This window comes from Eurypyga helias, unplaced genomic scaffold, assembly GCF_000690775.1.
Source record: "Eurypyga helias isolate BGI_N326 unplaced genomic scaffold, ASM69077v1 scaffold10080, whole genome shotgun sequence".
Taxonomy (NCBI): Eukaryota; Metazoa; Chordata; class Aves; order Eurypygiformes; family Eurypygidae; genus Eurypyga; species Eurypyga helias.
In genome coordinates this window covers 5,695-30,469 of record NW_010223764.1, presented here as the reverse complement: position 1 = coordinate 30,469, position 24,775 = coordinate 5,695, and the positions used below count along the sequence as shown (strand labels likewise).

Below are 24,775 nucleotides of genomic sequence, written 5' to 3'. Positions count from 1 at the left end.
TCAAACTTCTCATGATTGTTTTCCTTGGACTGTGATCAAGAATGGAAAACATCAGTAAAAAGTAAAATGTTCAGGACTAGAAGATTATGGGATTTTTACTTGGGGCCTTCTGGTTAAGTTAAATGTGTGCCTTTCAAAGGGCTGTTCAAGCGTAAATGTCAAACAGTATGGTGGTATCTTTTGGCTGGTTTCACAGGTTTCAGGGCAGTCTTCTGAAACTGGAGTTTTATAGGTGCATTCCTTAAACCCCAGTCCTAAAGCTTATTTCTATTTTAGTAAGGAAATGCAGTTTTTCGCTATAGTATTCGAAAGGATGCATTTGTAATAACTGCAAAGGATCAATCCAGTAACCTGTCAATATGCAAATGATTTTGTTACATTTGAACAGCTTCAGGTGATACTGCTGTGGTATCTCTGCTCTCTTATGTATATTTGAAGTCCCTAACTAGATTTTTGCATAATATAAGTCATGGAGTTGAACAGTGTAAACACGTCTTCCACAGGCTTATATGTGGCTGTCTGCAGGAGGATTAGCTGAAAACAAAACTTGAAATGCTACCGTGACGTGAGAAAGAATGTTGATATTCTGCCCTAGTGTGGATTTCCCTTACTTCTCTCCCCCCCCCTCCCCGCCCTGAGTGCCTTAATATCTGAATTTAGTGTTTGTTGACTCACATCAGGAGAATCCAAAAAGCCTGGCAGCCATTAGAAGTTATGGTACCGTACTGAGACTTGTGATTAGGCAAGCTTGCAAGCAATTTATTGTCAGACATTACTTTGGAGCAGGGAAAATGCAACACGCATTGATTCTGTTACAGCAATTCCCGTTTGCTGTGCAACTCGCTGCGTACCCCCCCTCCCCAGCAAAGTCAGGCAATTCCTTCAGGTAACATTCTTTAGAAATGCTTCAGAGCTGCTTGGCACCACCAAGACTGCCGCGTGGGAAGATCAGTCTGGGGCATGTGACAGGAACCCCGAGTGCTAAACAAGCTTCAGAGAAGTGACCTGAAAATCTGTTTTAGTGTAGCCTATCATGTCTGTTGACCCATGTTAATTCAGCATTGCTTGACAAGCTTGTGATTAAAAGCAAGTTCCAAGGGCACCATAAATGCTTATGATGTGAGGTGGCAAGACTTTCTTGTATCTAAAAGAATGCAGGTAATTACTGAAAAGCTCCAAAACACGCATGCGGTCATCCAGTTACCCCTTCAGAGCACAGTACAGTTTCTCAAAAGGGTAGTTACCAATTTTTCATATGATTAACCTCCCATGGTTTGGAAGTAAGTTGAACACCGCATAGGAACTATACAGGGATTCATCTTCAATGTATGTATCCACTAATGGTTGGCATCTACTTTTCAATGTTTTGGGTGCATTGGTCTTGAAATAGCTGTATTCCTTGGAGGGGAAAAAAACAAGCCAACCAACCAATCCCCAGGCAAACAAAAGAAAACAAACCCCAGAATTGCAAATCTGCAAATATCCTCAAATATCAAGCTTGCAAAGAAATAAACAGAAAATACTTAAGATTGGTGTTAAGGAACTATTTTTTTTTTTCTTGTTTAAACACCAATTTCACTAGAGAGTGGAATGTAAGCAGCTGAACCCTAGTTTCCTATCTCATCTCCTATCAGGCTTGCCTTCAAAACCTGCCAGTGAATGTGCTTGCCAATAAATGCAGTTGATTATACTGACAACTGAAACACGTGCTGGTTTCAAATAAATAAGGATGTCTTCAGGACAAAGATAACCTTGGAAATTGTTGGCTTGACTTCTTGATTGTTCCACAACAAGCTTTGTTCATATATGTTTTTGTTTATATGTATAGGGGCACATCCTGTTGTTCTTTTGATTGAGGTAAAAGATCTATTTCCTTGAAGCTTTTGTCAGTAGAGGGAGAATATGCCTATTCTTTTAGGCCTATTCTTTTAGAGTTGAGTAAAGGGAATGTGGACTGAAAGCACTCCAGTGACTTAGGGTGTCCCCTACATTAAAACCAAGAGATTTTAAAAGGTGATCATTCTGAAGTGCTAAAGTAGCACAGCCTAGCACATTCTCATCAGACTTTTTCTTCATCGAAGGTAGGAAAATTTTGGTTAAGAGACTTACTGCAGTAAAGACAAAGCAAATCAGTAGATGGGAAAGCATTAGTTTGCTAAACTGTAGCTTCAAATTATTGAGAATATTTAGAATGGCCCTAAATGCTCTTACACATATAAATCTGAAGAGCATTGGTGAGGTCTTCCCATGTTGCTGGCCATTCCTCAGTCGTAAATGCTGCAGTGTCATCTGTTACCAGACCTGTTACTGTTAGATAGTTGACAGGTTCAGAAATGCCATTTTCACATTCTTGCCAAATACATTTTAAGGGTATTGCAAGAGATAACTCTACTGTGTTGCTCATCAGGGTTATAAATCTCTCCAGTCAAACTGCTGACAGATGTCACTGGGAAAGTCTTTATAATGACAATTACCTCAGCACACTGACTAGGGAAATAGTAGATCCTGCTGACTAGACCACCATTATTAATCTGTCATGATGATAAAGTATGTCCTAAATGCAATGATAAAGAATTTGATGGAAATTAAAATTTTTATATTATCTTCTATGTTTTTTAAGAAAGAAAAAAAACCCAAAAAAAACCCAAAAAACAAAGCAAGTTGAAAGGTCCCTTTGCTTAATTGCAAAGCAGCCAGATAGAATGTTCTTCCACCTATCTAATTTATCAGTAGACCCAGTAAACAGGGAGCCTACATCCAAACATGAGATTTGGGCTGCATTGTTAAAAAGCATAAAAGGCTATATGTGAAGTTGATAAGTTGATTATATGGAACTCTTGTTACTGGCTGTAATTAGATTTAATGGCTTCTTTTGTGGCTTTGATGAATTGCTTTATTTCTTCCCCACCCCCCGACTTACCAAAACCTCCTGTTTATTTTAATTTCCATAGTTTTGTTCACTATTTCTTGAACCTTCATAAAATGGCTGGCATAAAAGGCTCTGTATGTATTTGATCTTTGATGCAATTTGAATGCCTTCTTCCATGCATTTTAACATACTGTGATCCACTAGAAGAGGACTTGCAGGCAACAAAGGGACAGAATTCTGTCTTTAAGAGATCTTTGAGATGTATGATGTGTGCTCTGCATCATACTCCTTTCTTTACCTCTTTACCTCTGCTGAAACAGCACTGCCTTTTTTTTTTTTTTTAAATGATTGCAACCAAGAAAAAGGGTCAGTTTGTTTTCCTGTTCCTTAGGGTCAGTTTGTTTTCCTCTTCCTTAGTTATGGTCAATTACTGGCACAGGGTAGATGATAAATAATCTTATTTGGGTTTTTTTTAATTATTTTTTAAATCAATTTCCAGTCTGCAGTGAAGTTGCATTATAGCTCTGTTAAATGGTGCTAGCAAACCCATGTAACTCTTATTTTTGAGCAAGATGGCTCTGAGTAATGTTTGGAGTCTCACTCTGGTCTGGAGCTAGGTTACCGCTTTAAATGTCTTAAGTTTAGCAACAAAAAATTAGTGACACATGTATACCATTTAAATGCCTAGAGTTTAAGATACCTATAGCAGTCTGTGTGGAAAACCAGGGGTTTGAGTTGAAATTTCAGTTTGAGTTGAAATTTGTTCACTCCAGAGGCTGTACTGTGTTTTGTATGTTTTCACATGAGAAGAAGGAACTTGTTTGATAGTGTTTTGGAATCTTGCCCTATTACCTGAAGATATATCTGAGGTAACGAAAGTAAGCAATCTTGCTACAGGCTACCTTTGTTTTCTGCTTTGTTTAAAGTTCCCTTTAACTTCAATACTTTGTAAACAAACATGCTTAAACCAAGGATTATCACACAGCAAAGTGGTTGGATGAAAATATCCTCTTAAAGCATGTCTGTCTTAAGATGGTAAGTCCTTGGAAAAACATATTTAAAAATAGTTCTAAGTTCAAGTTTCTGTTTGTGTAGCAGGAAAATATGAAAGGCAGAGAGCTTGTCCTGGTTATGAGCCTAAAAAAAGATGGCACTGTATGTGGAAGGTAGCTAAGCTGTATCAGAATATATACAGCATGATAGTGCAAAACCAGTAACATTTTCAGCTCAGAGGACTTGAGTGCTAATGGGTCTCTCATTCTTAATACTGAAAAATACTGACATGCAAAGGTCATTTGTATTTGTTAGCCTTTGCCTCTGGGAAATAACCTGGAGCTTGCTGCTTCCGGCATTGCCTGCCCAGTAACGCTGAAGAAATACAGTCAGGTTGCTTGTCCCCTAGAGACAATGTTACCCACCATAACTTCCACAGGCCTACCCAGTGAACCCAGAATGACCAGTATGCAGGAGAATCGAAATGGTGCATTTGAAGCAGGGTAGCTTGGGAGTTCTCCAGTTGGTGTGAAATAGGTCATGGGAGGTGGAGAAATGCTGATACTGAGGAAAAACTTGAGATTCAAATGGAATAAACCAGGTCTAAGCATTCAAGGAGCTCATAAGATGGATAACAATGAGTCCAAAGTTGCTGGAAAAGTGTAGCCAATTCATGCTGCTGGATTAAGCCCTCCAAGGGAGATGTAGAGGAGGAAAATAGACCTTAGTTACTTAAAATAATTACAGAAATCTGTAACAATCATGTTATAGGGGACCTAGTTGTCTTGTGTTGATTGTGTGGTGTTGCATGATACGGGAAAGAATCCTGAGAGAGAAGAGAAGGGAATAATAAAAGGTATAAACTAGCATTAGTGGAGTGGGAGAATGTAGCAGTTTGTGAATCATCTGTATTACAAGCTTTTCTACTTCTGAAATTTCTACAACTATCTGTCCTTCTCTTACGTTCCCATTAGAAAAACAGGTGGTTTTGTTATTTTATGAAGTATTTGGTTCAAAGATGCACAGTGAATCAGTGGCAAATCTGAGATTGTACCTTGGACTTTTGGAACCTTTGCTATGGATGTGTGGCTGTAGATGTGGAATATTTGAGAAAGAGCATCGACCACCATTTCCATGTCTACAGACAGCAATTCTCATGTTCCCTACTGACGCTTCGGGTAATGGAAGGTGGTGAGTTCATGCTTTTGCACTGATATAAGTCACCGTTACGGTGACACAGACTGCACCTACAAGTCCTGACTGACAAAACAATGATCTCACTCTGCAAATCAGTTACTCCATAGATTATTCTCTGTCTTTGGTAAAGGAATGGCTTATTGCTCTGGTTTTGGCTGGCATAGAGTTAGTTCTCGTCACAGTAGCTAGTATGAGGCTATGTTTTGGATCTGTATTGAGAAGAATATTGATAACACCCTGATATTTTTTAGCTGAAGTCAAGCAATGTTTGTATTTAAACTAAGGACTTCTGCAGTTTCTCATACTGCCTCTGTCTTCTCCACAAGAAGCTGGGAGAGGACACAGCCCGGACAGCTGACCAGACTGACCAAAGGGACATTTTATGCCATCAACTGTCATGCTTGGTATATAAGCTGGAGGAGCTGGTCAGGAGGTGAAATTGCTGCTCGGGAAATGGCTGGGCCTTGGTCAGCCGGTGGCGAGTGTTTGTATCATTTTGTAGGCGTTTTTATTCCCTGCCTCCACCTAAATTTTAAGAGTGAATGAATCCCCTTTTTTTTCCTTTTTTTTTTTTTTCCTTATTGTTATAATTACTAGTGGTAGTCATAGTTTTTTATCCTTTTTTTTTTTTTTTTTCATTTATTAGACTGTTCTCACCTCAGCCAACAAGTTCTCTTATCTTCTTCCTCCTATTCTCTCCCCATCCTGCTGGGGGAGGAGGAAGTCAGAGGGTGGCTGTGTGGTGTGTAGCTGCTGACAGGACTTAAGCCATAACAAGTATCCCTTCTTTAAAAGCAGAACTGAAGAACTTATGTAATGTTTTGATGGTGGTTTTTCACCTCTCAAACCAGAGATTTACTGTCAGTAGTGATCGTTAGGCAACCTCAGAAATGAGCAGTAGAGAGAAATAAATGTGTACATTGTAGGTACCTGGGTTTATTTGTTTCTTTCCAGCAAGAGTAATAATAGAAATTGGCACCTTCGCTTAATTAGTTAATACAAATATGATGACAACCTATAGGTCACAACATTCCAGAATAAAAGTCATAATTTCCTCTGCCAAACTTTCACATAGTTAAGGTCCAAATATGGATCTATTTCAAAGCAGTATTTGAAAACAGATTAGAAGCAAGAGAGAGGGCTGCAACAAGATAGAGGACAGGTGAAATTCTGTTTAACAGGATATATAGTTTGAACTCCTAGTTAACAACTTGGTATTGCTATTAATCAGTTTCAAGATTTTTGTCTTCCTGAAAGTAGAATTGAAGGCTCAAAATTTGTACTGTGCAACATCCCACCTGTTTTATACTCCCATTTCATCTCTGTCAGACTGTATAGCTACGTATCACAGCCTTGGAACTTCACCTGTAATATACGTGACCAATAGGTATGATTAGACTGTTAGCAGAGCAGAGTGTGTCAGAAATATGGTTTTGGTGAATAGGAATAGTATTCAGACCTGAGGTGAGAATGAGGCCACTTAACTAAAATGAAACAAATTATAATTGCTGACACTGGTGTTACCACTTAAAAAGGCAGTATGAGAATGAGGTTGCTCAAGAGTTGCCTAGAGATATTATAACCAGGATGAGTTTAGAATCTTATTTGTAACTATCCTCTTATTTAAATGTGACCTGGAGGAACTGCTGAGGGGAAAGGTTGAATTAGAGAAATGAGTCTTGTGTCTCTCTGCAACTGCATGAAGGCAAACTCTTTAATTGGTATTTGCAGGCAGATAATTGGCACTTTATTCAGCAGCTTTTCATTATAGTTTACCCTAATATTCAAAGGATTGTTTTGCATAAGAATTGAAGGCATGAAAAGCAAGTTAGGGAAATGAAATAAACCAGCTTATTTGAGAAAGAGCCTAGGGTCAATCGGTAAAAAGTCACTGATGGTTTTGTAGTTGTTGTCAACAATCCAGAAGGCTCAAGGGCTTAGGGTGCTAAAGAAGAATGTAGTTTGAGATCTGTTGACACTCATCATTTGGATTATTTCAGTGCACTTAAAAGCTTTTAAAGGTAATCTGCAAAAAGCTGCAGAAAGAGGGGGCTCAGATCTTAATTTTAGAGTGCCTTATCGTCTCCATGGGAGGCCTAAAACTGTTGGCTTGTTCTCCCATCTGCTTGTTTGTTAAAAATACCAAGAATTTTGGTTTCTGTGCCTTCCTTAAAAAGCTAATGAACTGCTAGTAACTGGCAGGGGAATGAGAAACAGAACAATGTGAGAAACTGACGTCTCTCTGCCTGTTTGTGGATCAGGAGTTTGACTTTCATGGATGTTAACATAAGTGAAACAATGAGACTAACAAACCTTTTCTTGCTGTATCTGGTGAGGCCTCCTTTGTGAAGGAAATTGAAGGTAGAACAGCATTGTTTAATAGAAGATCGAAGGAGGACTAAAGAGTATGGCTTTGTTCTTTCCCATGTGTAGACTGTTGTTAAATTCAAAGATTCTCTCTTCTTTGTTTTCCCAGGTTTGCTAATTCTGTCACTCAAAGATATGGATTCTTGAAGTACCCTTAAAGACTAATATTCTTGATCTTGGCTAAATCATCCTCATAAAGATACATTTTCCTTAAGTTGCTTTAAATCCTGTATAGTTCTCATACTGTAATATTGTGCCCTCAAGGATGCTTTGCTCTTTAATTTTGATGGCTGCCATGCAGGTTTGACCCAAAATTTTGTATTTGTGATAACTGACTCTGATTAAACTTAACCCCAAAAGCAGCATCTTTGAGACACTTTTACAGATTACCCCTCCAGCGTGTCCCCTCTATGGTATTTAGTTTCCAGTGTTACGTTACTGACTCCCACTGCAATCCCACATTTATGAGAATCCCACACAAGTGGCAAGAAAGGCATAAATTGGAAAGTAACAGGGTTTAAAAAATCCCTCTTCCCAAATAAACTCTTTCTGTAACACTTCTTGGATTTTTGATGAAAACTGAGATACAAATGTGTCCTTTTGATACTAGATTTTGTTTTTTCCCCAGTCTTTTGGATTGTAAAGTAAACTTTAGTACCGTGGGTTTTGTGTGGGTTTTTTTTGGTTTTTTTTTTTTTTTTTTTTTAATTTTCCCTCATTACTCAGCAGGTCAAGGAACACACATAGTTTGCCTTCAGACTTGTTTTTTTTCTGGCTTCTAAGAAAAGTATCGTTACTGAACTGTACATGTTGGTTGTGCCAATGCACACATACACTCCCTTTCCACATTGTTTCCCATGACTCTTAAAGTTCAAAAGCTCTCTAGTTGCTTAAAAAACTCCTACTTGATATAAAAGTAGTTTCTTAGGTAAAGTAAGTTTGTTACACCGAGAAGGTTCCAAATATACTTTATGTGAAATTGAAATAAGCCAAGCACGATTTTATATATGAAAGATTCTCACTCAGCAAACTTCGTATGATAAACCAACAGACACTCTCTTGTGCTTTCAAGTATGTTTTGATATATACCTCCTACAGTTTTTTAAACAGGAAAAAATGCTATATATGAAGTTCTACTGACTTGGAAAATTAAAATCAAGGTTTATCCTTTAAGATAACTCGGACGTATTCCGTAAAGAAGGAAATTCTATGCATAAAACTTTCCTTCAAAACCTAGCATTCCTGTGCATGGGTAGCGAAGCTGAGAGAAATACCCAATTCTTTGCAGGGTAGAGACCCATTATTTGTTTATTGTGACATTTAGGCACGTTTCCATTCTAAACGATACTACACAGCTTTTTTCCTGATATTTGCAACTTTATAAACATTGAGTAAAAGGAAAGTCTTTACCTTTTAATCCTGTGCTGGTGGCTTTTATCCTTTACAGACAAACTTCTGAGGGTGAGCTTCAGTATAATCTGAAAAACGTTGTTTCGAATATTTGCCTAAGTAATGTGCCTTGAGTGGCATTCCATTAAGTATTTTCTGCATGCCTTCCGCTTCTGGTTCTTACGTAGTGCTCCAAGGGTTCATCTTCAGGAGCCGTGGTGTGAGAGAAGCTGACTTCTGCAACTGCAGTAGACAGGCAAATTGATTACTTTCTACTTGGGGAATCTGGTTCTGCCTGTTTGAAACCCAGCCTTGCTGAGAGGCGGATCAGGGCTGGAGCTGCCCAGTAGCAGGAAGTGTCTGGGAGCTGCTCCCTGGGCAGAGGCCTTCTAAGCTGAAAGTGGAGCACAGCCTACGGATAAGGCACAAGTGTAAGTGCTGGAATGGCTTGCTTCTGCAGTGAAGCACAAAAGAAAAAGGAGGCAAGGCTAGGTCTGTCGTGCATTTATTTGAAAGAGGGAGGGGAAGTCCAGCCTAATAATACCCTGTATCACAGCCAGTCTCTTGAAAATATTTTAACTGCATTTATAAGTTTGACCTGAAGGCTGAAGTGGGGCAGGGGTGTACAGCAGGAAACATATGACCTGTCCAAAACAACTTCGGTTTTTGGGGAGCATAAGGTGGAGACCACTATTTGGATATGCTACTTTTCCAGATAAAGCAAGCTCAGATGTATTTTCTGAGTACAGTCGGTATTGCAATAGGAATGCTGTAGACAAAATGGAAGCTGATTGACCGAAAAGACAAATCTTATACCTTTCAGGGTATTAGAAGTTAAAAATCAGCAGCTACTGCAAGTTATAGGCCATAGTGTCACACTCACGCTGAGCTATGCAGCCGATCAACGTTTCATTCTGCTTCAGCTGTGCTTTGTAGAATGTGTGGTCCAATAACACAGTGAACAGCACAATTAATTAATCTTGAGTTGAGAAAGAAATAGGCTGTGGCAACAAACTCTGTGTTCAGAAGTATTTTCTTCAATTAGATATAGGTGAATTGGCAGGACTGCTAAGGAATGCTTTTTGAGACTAAGGGGCAGCACAGCCAGATTTTCAGACTACGGCAAAGATAGGTTGTGTGGGAAAAAAAGTGAAAGTAATTGTTTCCAATCTTTTAATTATTTTTCATAGCTTTCTTAAATTTCTTTTTGGTTTTTCGCTAGTTTAGCTTTGGCTGTACTTTGTAGCTAAATACTGGGACATGTCACTTGTTCTAGCTGGTTGGTGAGAAGGAATACTGCCAAATATCATAGGCATATTGAAAATGTCATAGGTTCTATATTGGCATTGAACAACAGTTAGGAAATCTCTGCACTGTAGAAGTACTCTTTCTGTTGAGTGGTGGAAATAGATTAACGAAGGAGGGTGAGGGGGAAGAATGGCCTTGTGCTCTTTCTCGCTCTGCAGGCAGGTCAGCAAAGTTTTGATCATCAGTAGGATGTAGGGGATTTTATTCCCATGAATATGATAAATAAGTGAACCTTTTGGACCACAAATAGTTATGACTGATGAAGATTGAGAGAGAATGGATATTCGAGAAGCTGTCTGTCAAGGCTCTCCTTCATAAACTCTTCTTGCAATGGAAGATTAGGTAATGATTCATAGTGTGTGAGGTTAGTGGTGACCAAGAATGTTTTTCTGTTTTTTTTTTTTCCAAATGTCTCTCTGAAGCTAAAAACTCTCTTGGGTGTAAAATAATGAAGAATTGAGGCTCTTGTACTAAGATTCTGGAAAATAGGAAGGAATAAGGTGTTAGGTCAAACTGAAGTGCTGACAAGTTCTGCTAATTGTGGAGTGAATTTCTACCATGGTAGGAAACTCCCTGCAAGAAGTATGATAAATCCCAAGTACAAGCCTTAGCCTAACATTCCCTGAAAGCCGTCTGAGTTAATGATGATGATTTGAGATTTCAGAAGAAAGGTTATGATGTCTCGTTCCCAAATCATCTGCCATTGCTTTCATGGAAGCCAAATATTTGTCATTTTATGAAGAAAGTTGAATCATAGTTCTCATGTAATGGAAGAGTTGCTAAATTTCAGAAAGTTATTTTAGTGGATATTCCTTTATTAGAGAGAGGCAAGTGTAATTTTCAGATTCCCTAATGCTGTGCAATACACCTCTTTGCAGCTGGGATTATTACTACTGTAGAAAGTGCAAAATAGGACTGCATTGTATGCTTATATTCCATAATGGTCTACACTGCCTCAAGGCAAACAGCACCAGCTTTCATGCTGAAAAATAGTAACTTTGAACAGGAGTAGTCTACTGCAGGTAAAATTATTTAATATTTTTTAGAGGCCATAGAGATTTACCATACTAGGTTTTAATTAAAAGCAGGTAATGGCAGAGGAAAGACTGTGTATCCTATTGCCACTAAGAGTTATTGCAGGAGATGGGAACAGCTCTTTTATTACTCGACCTTTTTTAAGTGAAGAAGTGTTTATTCCTTAAAAAACTCTCAGACCCTCAAGAAACCTGAATGATTTCATATGTTTATCTCTCTTAGTAATTTTTGTTTCTTTACGTATTTTGGATTTCTATCTAAATTTGCTATTAAAATTTGCTTGTAAGTGAACTGAGAAAATCATTCACCAGCATGGCTGCAAGTATACTCTCTTTAAGTTTATTCTTAGGGAATACATCTGCTTGGATAACATGTTCCTAAGTACTTAGGTAAACTTGTCAGAAAAAGCTTAACAGGGTGTTTTCTACACATTGCTTCATGGACACTTGTTTTTGCTTCTGCCAGTCTTATCCCTTTCTGATATATTTGAAATCAGCAGGTATGGAATACATGTATTAAGATAAATGTATGTTGCTAGGGGATGACTGAGAAGATTTTACTCTGTTTTCCTAAAGAAGTGAGGCATACATGATCATGATGCAAATAATCTATCCTATCTTGGATGTTGACGAATTTAAATCCATTTTAATCAAGAAATTGAGATCTTGAGGATAGTAAAGTCCTGTGAGTGTCATGAAAAATATTACTTGGACAGTCTCGGGGAAAAGATTTTGCCTTTTTGTGAGAGGTGGTTCCATCCAATTTGGGGCATTTTTTGTTTTTTCTTACACATAGTTTCTGATGCACCTTTTGCGACTTCAGATCGGAAGCTTTTTCAGTTTCAGTTCATATACAAAAGAGTTTTTAGTGAAACATTCATGATAAAAGGGAGTAACAATCATTTCTGTGTTCGGAAGATGGTACTATCTGGAGTTTGCTGAAGTTCTAAATTTTGATCCATAGGCTCCACAGATTTGCACTGTGTGGCTTTAGGTGTAGAACAACATTGTCTTCTATATCCATCTTCTTAGCTCTAAAATTTAATTGCTGTGGTTATGTAGTAATTATTTAATATTAGTATCTGCTGAATATAGTGCATGGACTAACATGTTTATTAAGTAGAAAGAACAATTAAGAATTAAAGCTGAAACAAGGCATTTTCTCTTTAGTTTCTCCTTATTCCTACTTTTTGTTAGATACTTGGTTTTTGGAGATGTGAGAATCTCTCGTGAGAGTGCTGTTTCTTTTGATCTTATCCTTAGGTTGGGGAATAAACGAGATGAAGAAATGTCTCTCTCTGCAGCAGAATTAGTTGAATGCTTGTCTCTGGAAAAACTCGTCAATAAATACAAATGCCCATGTCATATTGTAAGTATATTTTAAGATGCTTCATTTTCTAATATATATGTAAGGCTTGCAGTAAGGTGGGGCATTGTGCCACATAGTGTAAAAGTGAAACTGGAACCCTGCCATCCTGAGAGAGTACCTATGTTTTGCAAGCAATTCTATTGTTCACCTTAACATTCTGCTTGTGGCCCTGTTGAAGAAATCTTTACAACAAGGTCCACAAAGTGTACCTGCTGGTCCACGCTGAAACCATGTAAGAAAAATTACTGGTGTGGTTTAAAACTTGCTTAGTTGGACAGCAAGGTTAGTATTCTGCCTTCTTAAAAAGAAGCAGGAAATTGAATTTACCTATGTTGGCATTCAGGAAGACCCACTGTTCACATGTGATGTTTGTCTCATTTCTGCTTGTAGCTAAAACCATCATTTAGTGTGAGCTACTGTCTGGAAAACAGTAAGAACTTAATCTAATTCCTAGTGCATCTAATTCCCAGAACAGTAGTCATCAAAGAACACTGTTAGACATAGTTAATACCTGTCCAAAAAGAACTAAATTTCAGATGTAGTATTCAGAGTCATATTTAAAAATAAATAATTTTTAAAAAGGAGGAGGGAGGAAGACAAAATCAGAAATCTTTATAAAGGCTACCTAAAATTGATCAATATTTTGGATACTTTATCCAAAGCAGTAGTCCTTGAAGTTTGCTTTTATGCCTTTATTTTATTCCACTTGTTAGTTAACTATTTGTGGGCTTTACTTTTATAATCTTTTTCTAATTTCAATAAGAAAACTTTTATAGGATAATGAGAGTTATGCTGTTATTAACCAAAATTAGAAGGCAGTTTTGCAAAACCATTCCACCTGGGATTTCGGTTATGGCAGGGCATGGTGATGTTCCTTATGTCATCACTCTTTGAGGGCCTTTCTTCAGTCAGTGGAGTTTGCACTATGCATATAGAGCAACCATAAACATAACAATTGCAGGTTCACAGGTGTTTTTTCTGAGGGTCTTCTGTGGCAAAAATATGTCCTTGCAAAGCAATATCAATATAAAAGACCTGAAAGATTCTAGAGTATTTTTCAAGCACTTCAGAATTATTTAATTTATTCCATGTTCCAGTAAAATGCTGTTCTCATTCTCCAATTTTATCTTGGGTGTAATCAACAAGAAACTAGATCACATACTGTTAAGTCATTTTAGCTGAAAGCAGCTGAGAGTCTTACATACTCAAATGGTCAGCTTCTTTACTAGGCTCATTAGAGGTAAACATGGTCCCAAGGGATTTCAGTATGCTGATTCATGGGTTGAATTTAAACAGGGGCATTGTGAAACAGGATATAAATAAAATTAGGCAAGGACCGAAGAAACTTTTGTTATTCTTTTTATTAGTTTTTCTCTGCTGGATTTTTAAATTTCCCCGCAAAATATTAAAGTAAATGGACATAGTCATGTGTCTCACTGTTACATAAGGTCAGTGAGAATGACCATCCTTTTTTTTTAATATGTCTGCTTATTCTGTATTTCTGAGTCTCTGTGTTTTATAACTGGACTACAGTTACAGTAATCTTTGTGCAATCCTAGAATAAAATTGCCCCAGTGCTGTCTATTTTTTTATCATGGTTTTCTCAGAGAAAAAAGGTATTATTGCCTATACATCTTCTCCTGGATTAGATTCTGCTAGAGAATATTGTAGCGTTCTATAGTAAACAGCATTCATATCTGAGCCTCGATTCTGACAACGTAGGAATGTATTAGAATGCAAACTAAGTTTGGCACTCTGGGGGGACATAACAGGTCAGAATAATTTTTTTTTCTGTCGTTAAATTGTACATACCATATCTGACTGGTGCCATTTAAATGCTTGTCAGATGAAGAGATAACAGAGCATTTTTACCTTTTGAGTTAGGTTTTTTTTTTTAATCTTCATTCATGAACACAAATCCTGAACACAATCAGTGTGAAATATTATTTCTTCATGTCAAATACATAGCTAGATCTGCTCAATTGTTTTCCAGAGAAAAGTTTAAAAGACCCATACAGTGCTCCAAAACATTCTGGAAAATAGTTCTGAAGTGATCTTGAGAGGTCATATAGTCCTTTTCCATGTTCTAAGCTACTTTCAAGCCATTTCTTTTTTTGTTTTCATTAAAGCCAATTATAGTGGTCCTCTGACTGTTAACATGAAGAGCAAATGATTCTTTCCTATTTGCAGTTATGCCTTATTTTTTTGAAGGTTATTATCATATTTTCTTGAAGCTTTTTTATCTCAAGAGAGGAACCACTCTCGTTCCTCCTCTGCTTTCTTACCAGATGCATGTTTATAATCAGTTTTGTCTGATTTTTCTCACTGCACTCCTCATGATTCCTTCCAGTCAGTCTGCTTCCTTGCAGTGTGGCATGCAAACTAAATAAAGTATTCCAAACTAGTAACAATGGGTTTGCACCCATTTTCCAGTAGATTTGCCTACAGTATGTTTCTCTTCCCTGGTGATAGGAATATCATGACAAAAGTTTTACTGCAATCAAACCCCCCCTATGCACAATACTTCTTCCAATCTAAAAAAGTGATTTGGTTTGACAGTTTTTCTGACAAATTCATGCTGGATTTATTTATCCCCTAGCTGCCTATGAATAAGTCTAATATTTCTTTCATGAATGGAAGCTAAGCTGATTCTCTTGCATCTCATTTTTTCCATTTTACTAGATAAATATGGCATGGGCTATTATAAAGCAGTAGCAGAACAGAACATACGTATTTGAGGTTGATAAATTACATTTCTGTATAGATGCATACATATAGGTGTGTATAGGAACAGTTGTGTAAATGTACCTATATACACCTGTTCCGTATACACCTGTTATATATATGTGTTATATGTACGTATGTTATATGTAACAGGTGTATATGTAACGGGTGTGTGTATATGTACACCTGCTATATGTAACAGGTGTATACATATATGTCTGTTTAGAGACAGACATGCAAACATGATTTTTGGAAAAGGACTGGAAATCATGGAATTTGGTAGAACTAATGTGATTTGTATCTTGGCAAAAAAGCACCTAAATTTATAGAATACCTATATGCAAGTTTATTTCCCATGCTTGTCAGTGTTTTGCAAACTTCAGAGTAAACAGTAGGTGTTTGGCTAGTTTCCTATTTTCAGTCAAGGAATGTGATCTGAACTACAAATATTTTTTCCCCTCCTTCTTCTCCTTACATTTACAGGAATCTTGTTCAGCCATCATGGGCTCTGGAAAAAAATTTGATCAAGCAATAAAAAAGGGGTTATACTGGCTTTTAGAAAACATAGCGAATAATTTTGATACCCTAAATGAGCGCATTGAAGTAGACACAGCAGAACAAAAAGCCTATGAGGAACAGCAGAAACTAGAACGAGCCGAACGAGTGAGAAAGATACGAGAAGAAAGGTATTGTCTCTGTAATTTCACCTTCCTCCCTTCCTCTAAGATACAATTCATTCCTGTACGTAAGGATTCTGGAAACCAAACTATTAAGGATCTAAAGCTTGCAAGCCAAGAGCCTGAATGTTAAGGCCTTTCTTTAAAATCTCTAAGTTTTTGCTTGTTTCACCCCCTTTATTTTATTCACTCTATACTGGAAATGTACCATGAATGAGCATTGCAAAGTAGCTGGGGGATAAATTTGGCCTTGCTAATATAACCTCACAGGAGGCTAGCCTACAAAATAAATCCTGGCATTTAATGTTAAATTACCTTCAAGTGTGTACTAAAAGAAACTTTTCTGAACTTAAGTTAGACTTTGTAACCCATATGTGAATATCAAAGTCTAGATGTGAAACTTTATTCAAGACTGTGCTTAATATACTTCAGGATATCTGGCAGGTGAGGCATGGAGGGACTTAATATGATGCATGAAGGGGAAGAAGGACAAGTGATTTATTACTTCCCTTCAAAACCCTTTGTGGTCATCAGCAGCCTACCGTAGTTACTATTAGAGACTGGTCGGAATCATTTTACAGGGGCATTCTTACAAAATGCACTGAACACCTCTGTCCCCCTTATATATGCAGAGATTTTCGAGTCTCAGCTACTGTGAGAAGTAACTGTGAAGATGCTGTGAAGTGTCTTGGCTTGTATTCTTGCTGATTTAGTTTACTTCAGCAAGTAAACAATCCTAAACACCTGGAATTTGACCAGTCTTTGTAGATATCTCACAGACTTACCCAAAAATGCATATGCTGTTAGTCGGTCAGATGTCTGCATAGGCAAAACCTTCTAGCCACGTTGGATTGTGTTGGGTGTATGCCACCTTGAGAGGTGTAGCAAGGACTGGCTTTGAAACATGCCTCAAGAGATTGTCTGGTACGGGCATTTTCCACACATTCTGTTCCTGCGCAGTGATCTCAGTTGCATTTGTTCACTGGAAGGATTGGTTGGGTCTGAATTGGCTTAAAGGCTTAAAAGTTTTGCTAAACTCCTTGTGTCTTAGAGGAAGCTAACAAGTAATTTCTGATGGTTTTACCTATAGCTGATGGCTTGCCTCAGATACAAAACTCTTGTTTTGCTGGTTTGCAACGAATCAATTTCTTACTGTAAGAAACAGGTTATTCTTGATTCATGTGTAATTGTTTCACTATGTGTTTTAATAATGTGTTTTAATAATTATTAAAATAATTAATTTCAATTAATTAATTAATTAATTTTAATAGTGATAGGACAAGGGGTAATGGGTATAAATTGAAATCAGGGAGGTTTAGATTGGATATCAGGAAGAAATTCTTCCCAGAGAAGGTGGTGAGGCACTGGAACAGGTTGCCCAGAGATGTTGTGGATGCCCCATCCCTGGATGTCTTCAAGGCCAGGCTGGATGAGGCTTGGAGCAACCTGGTCTAGTGGAAGGTGTCCCTGCCCATGGCAGGGGGGGTGGAACTAGATGATCTTTAAGGTCCCTTCCAACCCTAACCATTCTATGATTCTATGAATTCCCCAGACTGCTTTCAGATTTCCTTCCCTGAATGTTTTCTGAAAGTGCATTTCCTCTACAGTATGTAGCAATGATCTTGTTCCAAATGGAAAACCAGGGAGAAGTAGTGCCAATAATTTTTTAACACAATACTGGCCATTAATTTCAAGTAGTACGGCTTCATGGCTTGATCAGTGACCTCCTTTTCATTCCCATCTGTGCTTCTGACCAACGGGGGTTACTTCCTCTCTCAGTACTCGCAGCTGTAAAGTAGGTGTAACAGTGACTTCCTGTGTGCAAGTACCAGAAGATAGATTGCTGAGAAGTGTTATATGAGCATATACTTTATTAATGATATATTATTTAATACATAGTAATTTAATATTTCTTACATAGAGCTCTGGTACACAAAAAGTAACTAGTGCTGGTGCAACAACAGTATGCTGAGGATTATGTGTCTTCCTGAACTTTCTGAGCTTACTTGAAGCAACTATGATTCCATAACTGGTACTACATAAACCAAACAGTCTGGTATCAGGTCTCCCTTACGTATTTTCAGAAGAATCTAGAACTGTGAGAAATAGAGGTGTATTAAAAATAGAAGGAGAGGTTTTGGATAGTCTGGTTTCCCACCACGTAGATTTTTTTTTTTTTTTGACAATTGAATACCTTGAAACAATTATTATAAAAGATGACTGTTGTGAAAATTTCAGCATAGCGTTGAACAACCAAAACCTTCTAGGTACAGATGTATTCTGTCAGATATCCTGTCCTCAGAAACTGCTTCACTTCCTGAAGTGCTGATTGAAAATTCTGGTGGATAGCAGCATGTGTTTCTACCTCAGCCATAACATATACTTGTTCTTTACTGACGTTAGCCTGACATTGTCATTTCTGTAGAATGTTTTTCAAAATGCAGAAGCATATTGTAAAAATACAAATGGCGTAAATTGGAGGATGAGTTAGATGACCTAACAAGTGTTCTCTGTTACATAAAACCTATGACTTGGTTCTTTTATTAATTCTTTGTTCATCTTCCCTCTTTCCTCTTCCCACCTCCCCCACCCACCAAAAAAACTCCACCAAACAAAAAAAACCCCACCGAAACACTAAAACAACAACATAAACACAACAACAAAGGGAAAGAAGAGAAGGAATTGTATCTGTTGAAGACGACGACCCTGGGCCTGGGAACAATGAAAACCCTTTCCAGCCTATTTTGGCTGTAATCTCTCAGGTATGAGAATATGTGGAAATGTGGATTGGTTTAGACCTCCCACTAACAAATGTTTGCAAGCTAATGAAAAAAATGGTTTATTTAAAAGAATTGTTTTAAGTCTGTCTGCGCAGCATTATCTTATTTATTTGATTTCATCTTGGCAGTCTTGTTCTGTGTGCATTGAATCAATGCTTTCAAGTTAAGAAAATTCCCTGTTATTGATTTGGGGAAAAAAAGTTGCAGACACAGTAAAATAAAGGTATTGTAAACAGATGACTGAACACATTACCCAATAAAACTGTGGAATATTCAGTAGTGGAAAATATTCAGGGTCTATTAGTTTCTTGTAAAGTGTTTTAGTGATGTAGTGAGTCATATAAAATCTCCCTGACTCCTTAAACTATAGGTTTCTGAGCATAACCTGTTTTCTCTTGAAAACTGAGACAATTAAGAATTTTTCTTAGCTTTGAAATAGGAAAAGCATATTAATATATAAAATTTCCTTAACCTGTGTTTCTTCAGAGTTCAGGTAGTTCTTACTGTACCATGTTTTTTTTTAATTCAGTTGACTTGAGGTAACATAATCTCAAGAAACACGTAAACTCTCAGGGACTTTTCCAGTAATTCAAGCATTTGCTTACCTCTGGGACAAAAGCACCCGTATTCATATATCTTGTAGTGTCATCTACATGCACAATAATACCCTTAATGATAATATTCCAAGTAAGACGAGAAGGGTATAGTTGCGAGTATTGCAGAGACAGTGATTTAGTGATACAGAACTTGTGAAACAGCCTATCAGAGTCTGTATGACACAATTGGTATTTGACCAATCCATGCTAGCACTTTCTTGATATATAACTCCTATTCATGGGTATTTTGTTATTTTGTCTTAACTAAAACGTTAAAAAATTGAAGAAGAATTAGAAATTAGGAGTTTTCTAACATTTTGCTCAGGATTGTTGATGTTGTTTATATGGCTAGCGCTTTTTTTTTTTTTTTTGGGTTGTATGACCAAAAGCAAGAAAACAGGCTGTAAACCTAAAGATCATTACTTTTGCTATTAATTCTTGGGGGTGAGAGGGAAATGTTGGTTTCTGGGTTTGGGTTTGTTTGGGTTTTTTTCCCCCTTCTGGACAGGATATTGGAAATCTAATTTCTTCACCTACTTGAAAATATTTTCTATGCTAGATGTGGGACATAAAAATATTTTACAAATATATTCATTTTTAATATAACATTTCTGTCTTATTAGTCAGTTTACAGCATTAGAAGTTGCTAAAAAAAATCTTATGCTTTTTGTTAGAATGAAAAGCAAATTGAAGATCAAAAGAAGCAGAGTTTGGAGACTTCGCAAGAAGAACACGAACAAATGGATGCCCAGAATTTATCAATTAGCAATAGCCAAAATACAAATGATAATAGACTAGAAACATCCAGTTCTGCAGCTACAGAACTTTTGCAGTGTGAAGAGAAGAATGAGCAGAATACCCCAGAATCCCCTGACTCAGGTAAAACTGCTGCCTTTTAATGTGTCATTTAATGTTATTTTTCACATAGTCCTTCCCTCTCTCGTATTATTTTTCCTGACACCACATGTCAATTTAATCTATTGAAAACATGAAAATGCACCATTAGGTTATTGTATTGGAAAATCTACTTCGAAAAAGTGTGTGTTTGTTGGTGTGACTGTTACTGTAGCTGAAACCAGGTTCATTTTTGTCATAATCAAATAGGTGGTCCACTTTCCATCAGTATCAAGCTAAGTTGAATTTCTTTATTAAAACATAGAGTTTGTGTATATTTTATGCTTACAGTTTATTTTCTATAGCAAAATGTTGTGTAAATTTTACATTGCACATAATTTTGTGTGTACATTTGGACTGGAAACACTGATCTATCTTACCCCAACAGCTGTATTAAAAGATGATCTAATATATTCTCTGAATATAACTGTATGACATGAATTACTCTATTTCTGTTTGGTATAGATAACAAGAAGAATAAAAGTAGGATACTAAGGTTAAGAAGATGCCACAGAGTTGTACCTGAGAGTGGAGAAGACATGGTTCCCAAAAAGCCTAAACCACCATCATCTCTTATACCAAGTAAGTGTACTAACAAAAAATATCTGATGTCTCAATTTGTGGTTATTTATCCTTTAACATACATCTTTGGGAATGATGAAACTGGAGTGGCCTTCATCCAGAGATATTCTGCTAGACCTGACACTTTAGGAAGTCTTTGATGCAGTTTTCTATTTCATGGTGTGAACTTTCAGCAGAGTTGGTTTGATCTGTTCTGGGGTAGGGGAGATGTTATTTTCACAAAAAAAAGAGTCAGAAACTTCACTACTCACTGATGAGAAAGTGATCATTATTTACCATATCTACAATATGTTACTTACTTTCATCCTGTCTAAATGCTTTGATTTCTCCCAAAGAAAACTGGCTGTTGTACATTTTGTCAGAATCACATGCAGCTGTGGGCATGTTTTGACTGTCTTTTTCCTTTAGTATTCTGTGGAACTCCCAAACTCAAACGTCGACAACTTGAGCCTCTTAGTGAAACAGATTATGCCGGTAAGTGAAAATATATTGGGGTTTGTACTTTTTTAAAGCATTCTCAATTGCTTATTCACTTCTGCGTTGTTTTCATTCTTCATCTTTTTTTGATTTCTTAATGCCAATTTTTGTTGACCAAAAGCTAAACCATTTGCTTGCTAGAAAGCATCTTTTTGATTTTTTTCAAGTCTTATTTCTTTTTTTACAAAAGCAAGTAAGTTCTCTCAGATTCCCTTACAAAGTTTAAAGTGGCACTGCATATCAGAAGCTATTAATGATCCGAAGTTATTTGCACAGCAGCGTGCACCTACATGTAGGCTTCTCTGCCAAAGAATCAAAAGATGCCTAAAGGGGAATTAAGAGCTCTAGAAAGTAGATACTTATTTTTCATAGAACACAGCTCATGTGCATAAAATGTAATTTGTGGTCTCAATCATAAAACCATCTTGCTTTTTTTTTTTAAGGTATAGAGAGAGAAGGCTACAAGAAAGAAACACCAGATAAAAAGGTAGGGAGGGAAAGAAAGAGAAGGGGTGATGCTCAATTTTTATCCATGCTTAAGGGAGGTGTTGCATTTTGTAGCAAGAGTATGGGTGGGCAAAGAGTATCCTCTGAGGAGCTAGGTTCCACTTAGGCTAGGTTCCCTGCTGACATGTATGTAAGTTAGTAACCTGAGGTCTGTGCTAATGTAGTGCATTTGTAAAACAAGGATAATAAGTAAAGTGTTTTGCAATCTAATGATTGAAAAGATGTTGGCAGGGGAACAATCTTTTGACCCGCAGTGTAACCATTGAGATCAGAGGAGACTTAGGGTGCTCACAACTTTGCAGCTGAATTCAAGACATTGCCTGCTCTTGGCTAAGATTTGGGTTTTTTCAGGAATTTTGAGACACTCACAAGATTCACACAGATACAGAAAATCCTGAGAATGCAAAAAAAAAAAAAGAAATCTATTAGGAAAGCACTATTTATGAATGAAATAAACTCTTCAGATGCACGGTCCAGCTTTGACAAACCTTTACTGAGGTCCAGACATCAAAGAGCATCAATTACTTATTAGTGTTATAACCTCCAAAGCTCTGTGCTTTAATGCTAGGTGTTCACAGACACGTAAATCTGTCTTGATTTAATGTGCAAACTGAAAAATATAAGTGTTGGTGAGCAGGGTGTTTAGTATATATACTGAGTCATTTTTGTCTCCTCCTAAGCAGAGAACATTATGTTGGATGTTTAGGCAGAGTTAAGAGGCAGTAGAGTCAATTACATAAATTTAATTATGCACTTACTTTGACTAAGACTGCAACTTTTCCAGTCATGATTCTAGCACAACACTAGGTAATGAGTGTCTGTTTGTTGTCACTGGAGGATACGTTAGCAAGAGTGATAAACCTCTCTCATTATAGGAAAGAATATTGTCTGCTAGTGTTGAAGTCCCCGGACCTTCAGAAACTGACCGACCAAAACGCCAACTGTTTAGGTTTGCATTTACCCTATGATCATTTGTGTCAGTTTTGTTGCTTTTCCCATGCTGCTGTAACACTGAATTAGCTCTATTAAGATCAGAAGATTTACAACAACAACATAGAAGTGCTCTCATTTTACTGATTAAATGTAAGGAGAGCTAAAACCTTGATCCTACAGACATGTACGCATATTCTTAATGTAATCCAATTTGCTTGCTTTTGTTAATTTTAGCTCTGGTATGCAATTTTAACACAAGTTATTGCATATGTAGAACAAAAGGAATATATTTTTCTTGGAAAATGATGATTTATTAAAGCTGAATTTTGTGTTGGCAGGCCATCAAGGCGTTGATAGGGAGCAGGTTATCTAGAAAAAGGTTGAGATTTGAATACTTCAAAAAGCTGCTTTTATTTTTTCTTGATTTCTACCTGTTTCCTCTTGCCATCTTTCATGATACTATTCTGCTGGTGAAATGCTTTGCATGTAGCAGTCTACATGCTTTTTGGTTTTTTTTCCTTTTACATCAATTACAAATGCTTGAGAATACTTTTTGCTTTTTGGTGTACTTTGTCTTGAACAATTTTACTACTCTAAACTCTGCTACTGACAAAAGGAAATGTTGCACTTTTATCTAAAAATTAATACCGTTCTTCTAGAAAGTTAATATGGCTTTCAAGATAGGTGTCATGCGTAAATGGTTGCAAAATTTTGGATACTGTATGGCATTACTGTCACATAAAAATTCATTGCAGTGCAGACTTGACTACTGCTACATTCCAATGTTGATATTTCATTTTTTTTTCGTTTGTTATTTCTGTGCTTTGGATGTCTTGTTTCCAATTTTTGAGGATGTCTACAGATTACCTTTGAGCTTCATCTTGCAAATGCTGATGCACATATAACAAAATGTAATAAAACCCAGTTTTGCTTAATACACCTTCAGACATTACTTTGCACTATGTCTGAAAGTTGCCTGTAGGAATTAGCTCTGTAACTTGTAGGCTACCTAGCTTTCATTAAGGAAGAAAGAATTTACCTTATTTAAATGGTCTGTAGGGAAGGAAGGTGGTAAATAAGAGATTAATGTGTTTTTCTTTTCTGGAATTTCTTATGCAGGCGTCTATGGAAATCCACTGCCTTCTCTGAACTCCGGCCAAAGACCCAACAGTGAAGCCCATGATGTTATTGCTTAGCTAGATGACAAGTAGCATTTAAAAAAAAAAAAAAAAATTTTAAAAAAAAAAATTTTAAAAAAATTTTATCAGAAATGTTTCTTGACCTCATAGGAAAATTTTAAGAACTACAGTTTATTTATTTATTTATTTTTAAATCAGCTTTTTGCGAAATATTTTGGTGACAATAAAATATGGAGTTTTTCCTGTTGGACTTATCCGATCTGACTGTTACTTACTGTTCACATCACCAGCTCTTCTTCAGGCTTCAGAATGAAATCAAGAAAGGTCTGTGTGTCCATGGATGCATGTATGAACATGGTATTGAGTATTTATTGGGTTTACTTGTGAAACTACCGACCTGTACACCTGAAAACCCCGTTCAAGATCCCATAATACTGGGTTGTATATTCACATCAAGACCTTCCTCCAGGTGCTGCACAGTGGTTGGTACTTTTGCCACTAATAAATGGTACTAAAGCATTTTGTAAGATTCATGTATGAGCGGGTGAATGCAGGAAGATTATGCAATAAATATTGAGTATATTTTTCTAACTTTTTATAAAAGTATTTGAAAGTTTGAGTGATACTTACTACCAATGAAGTGATACCTAGAAAGCATCAGAAAGCTGATAGCCAGATGCATACAAATAGAGTGACACTCTTACATTTCTCTTCCAGTAGCAATACCTTCTGTTAGGATTAGGGATTACATTACCAGATGCATCTTTCTCATTTCTGGCAGTCTGAAGTGGGGGAAGGTAGAAAGGAAATGTTAAGATAAATATATTTTATACAAGTTGAATGCTATTTGAATTGTCTGAAGGTTTTCTTACATGTTTTTTGCTTTGTTAACTGAGTTTGGCATAGGTAATCAATTCAGTTGAAAAAACAGCTGAATATT

At 36.9% G+C, this 24,775-nt stretch overlaps 1 protein-coding gene across 1 annotated transcript in view; it reads left to right on the top strand.

Moving 5' to 3' along the window:
- The window catches only part of LOC104509939 (ADP-ribosylation factor-like protein 13B), a 35,349-nt gene extending 11,457 nt beyond the window's left edge, over positions 1 to 23,892 (top strand). The window contains exons 4-10 of the mRNA XM_010152076.1: positions 12,421 to 12,526; positions 15,734 to 15,936; positions 18,593 to 18,689; positions 19,978 to 20,182; positions 20,663 to 20,779; positions 21,188 to 21,253; positions 23,816 to 23,892. Of these exons, the coding sequence (XP_010150378.1) occupies positions 12,421 to 12,526; positions 15,734 to 15,936; positions 18,593 to 18,689; positions 19,978 to 20,182; positions 20,663 to 20,779; positions 21,188 to 21,253; positions 23,816 to 23,892 (871 nt within the window). The remainder of the gene's footprint in view (positions 1 to 12,420; positions 12,527 to 15,733; positions 15,937 to 18,592; positions 18,690 to 19,977; positions 20,183 to 20,662; positions 20,780 to 21,187; positions 21,254 to 23,815) is intronic.
- The last annotated feature ends 883 nt before the right edge of the window (positions 23,893 to 24,775 follow it).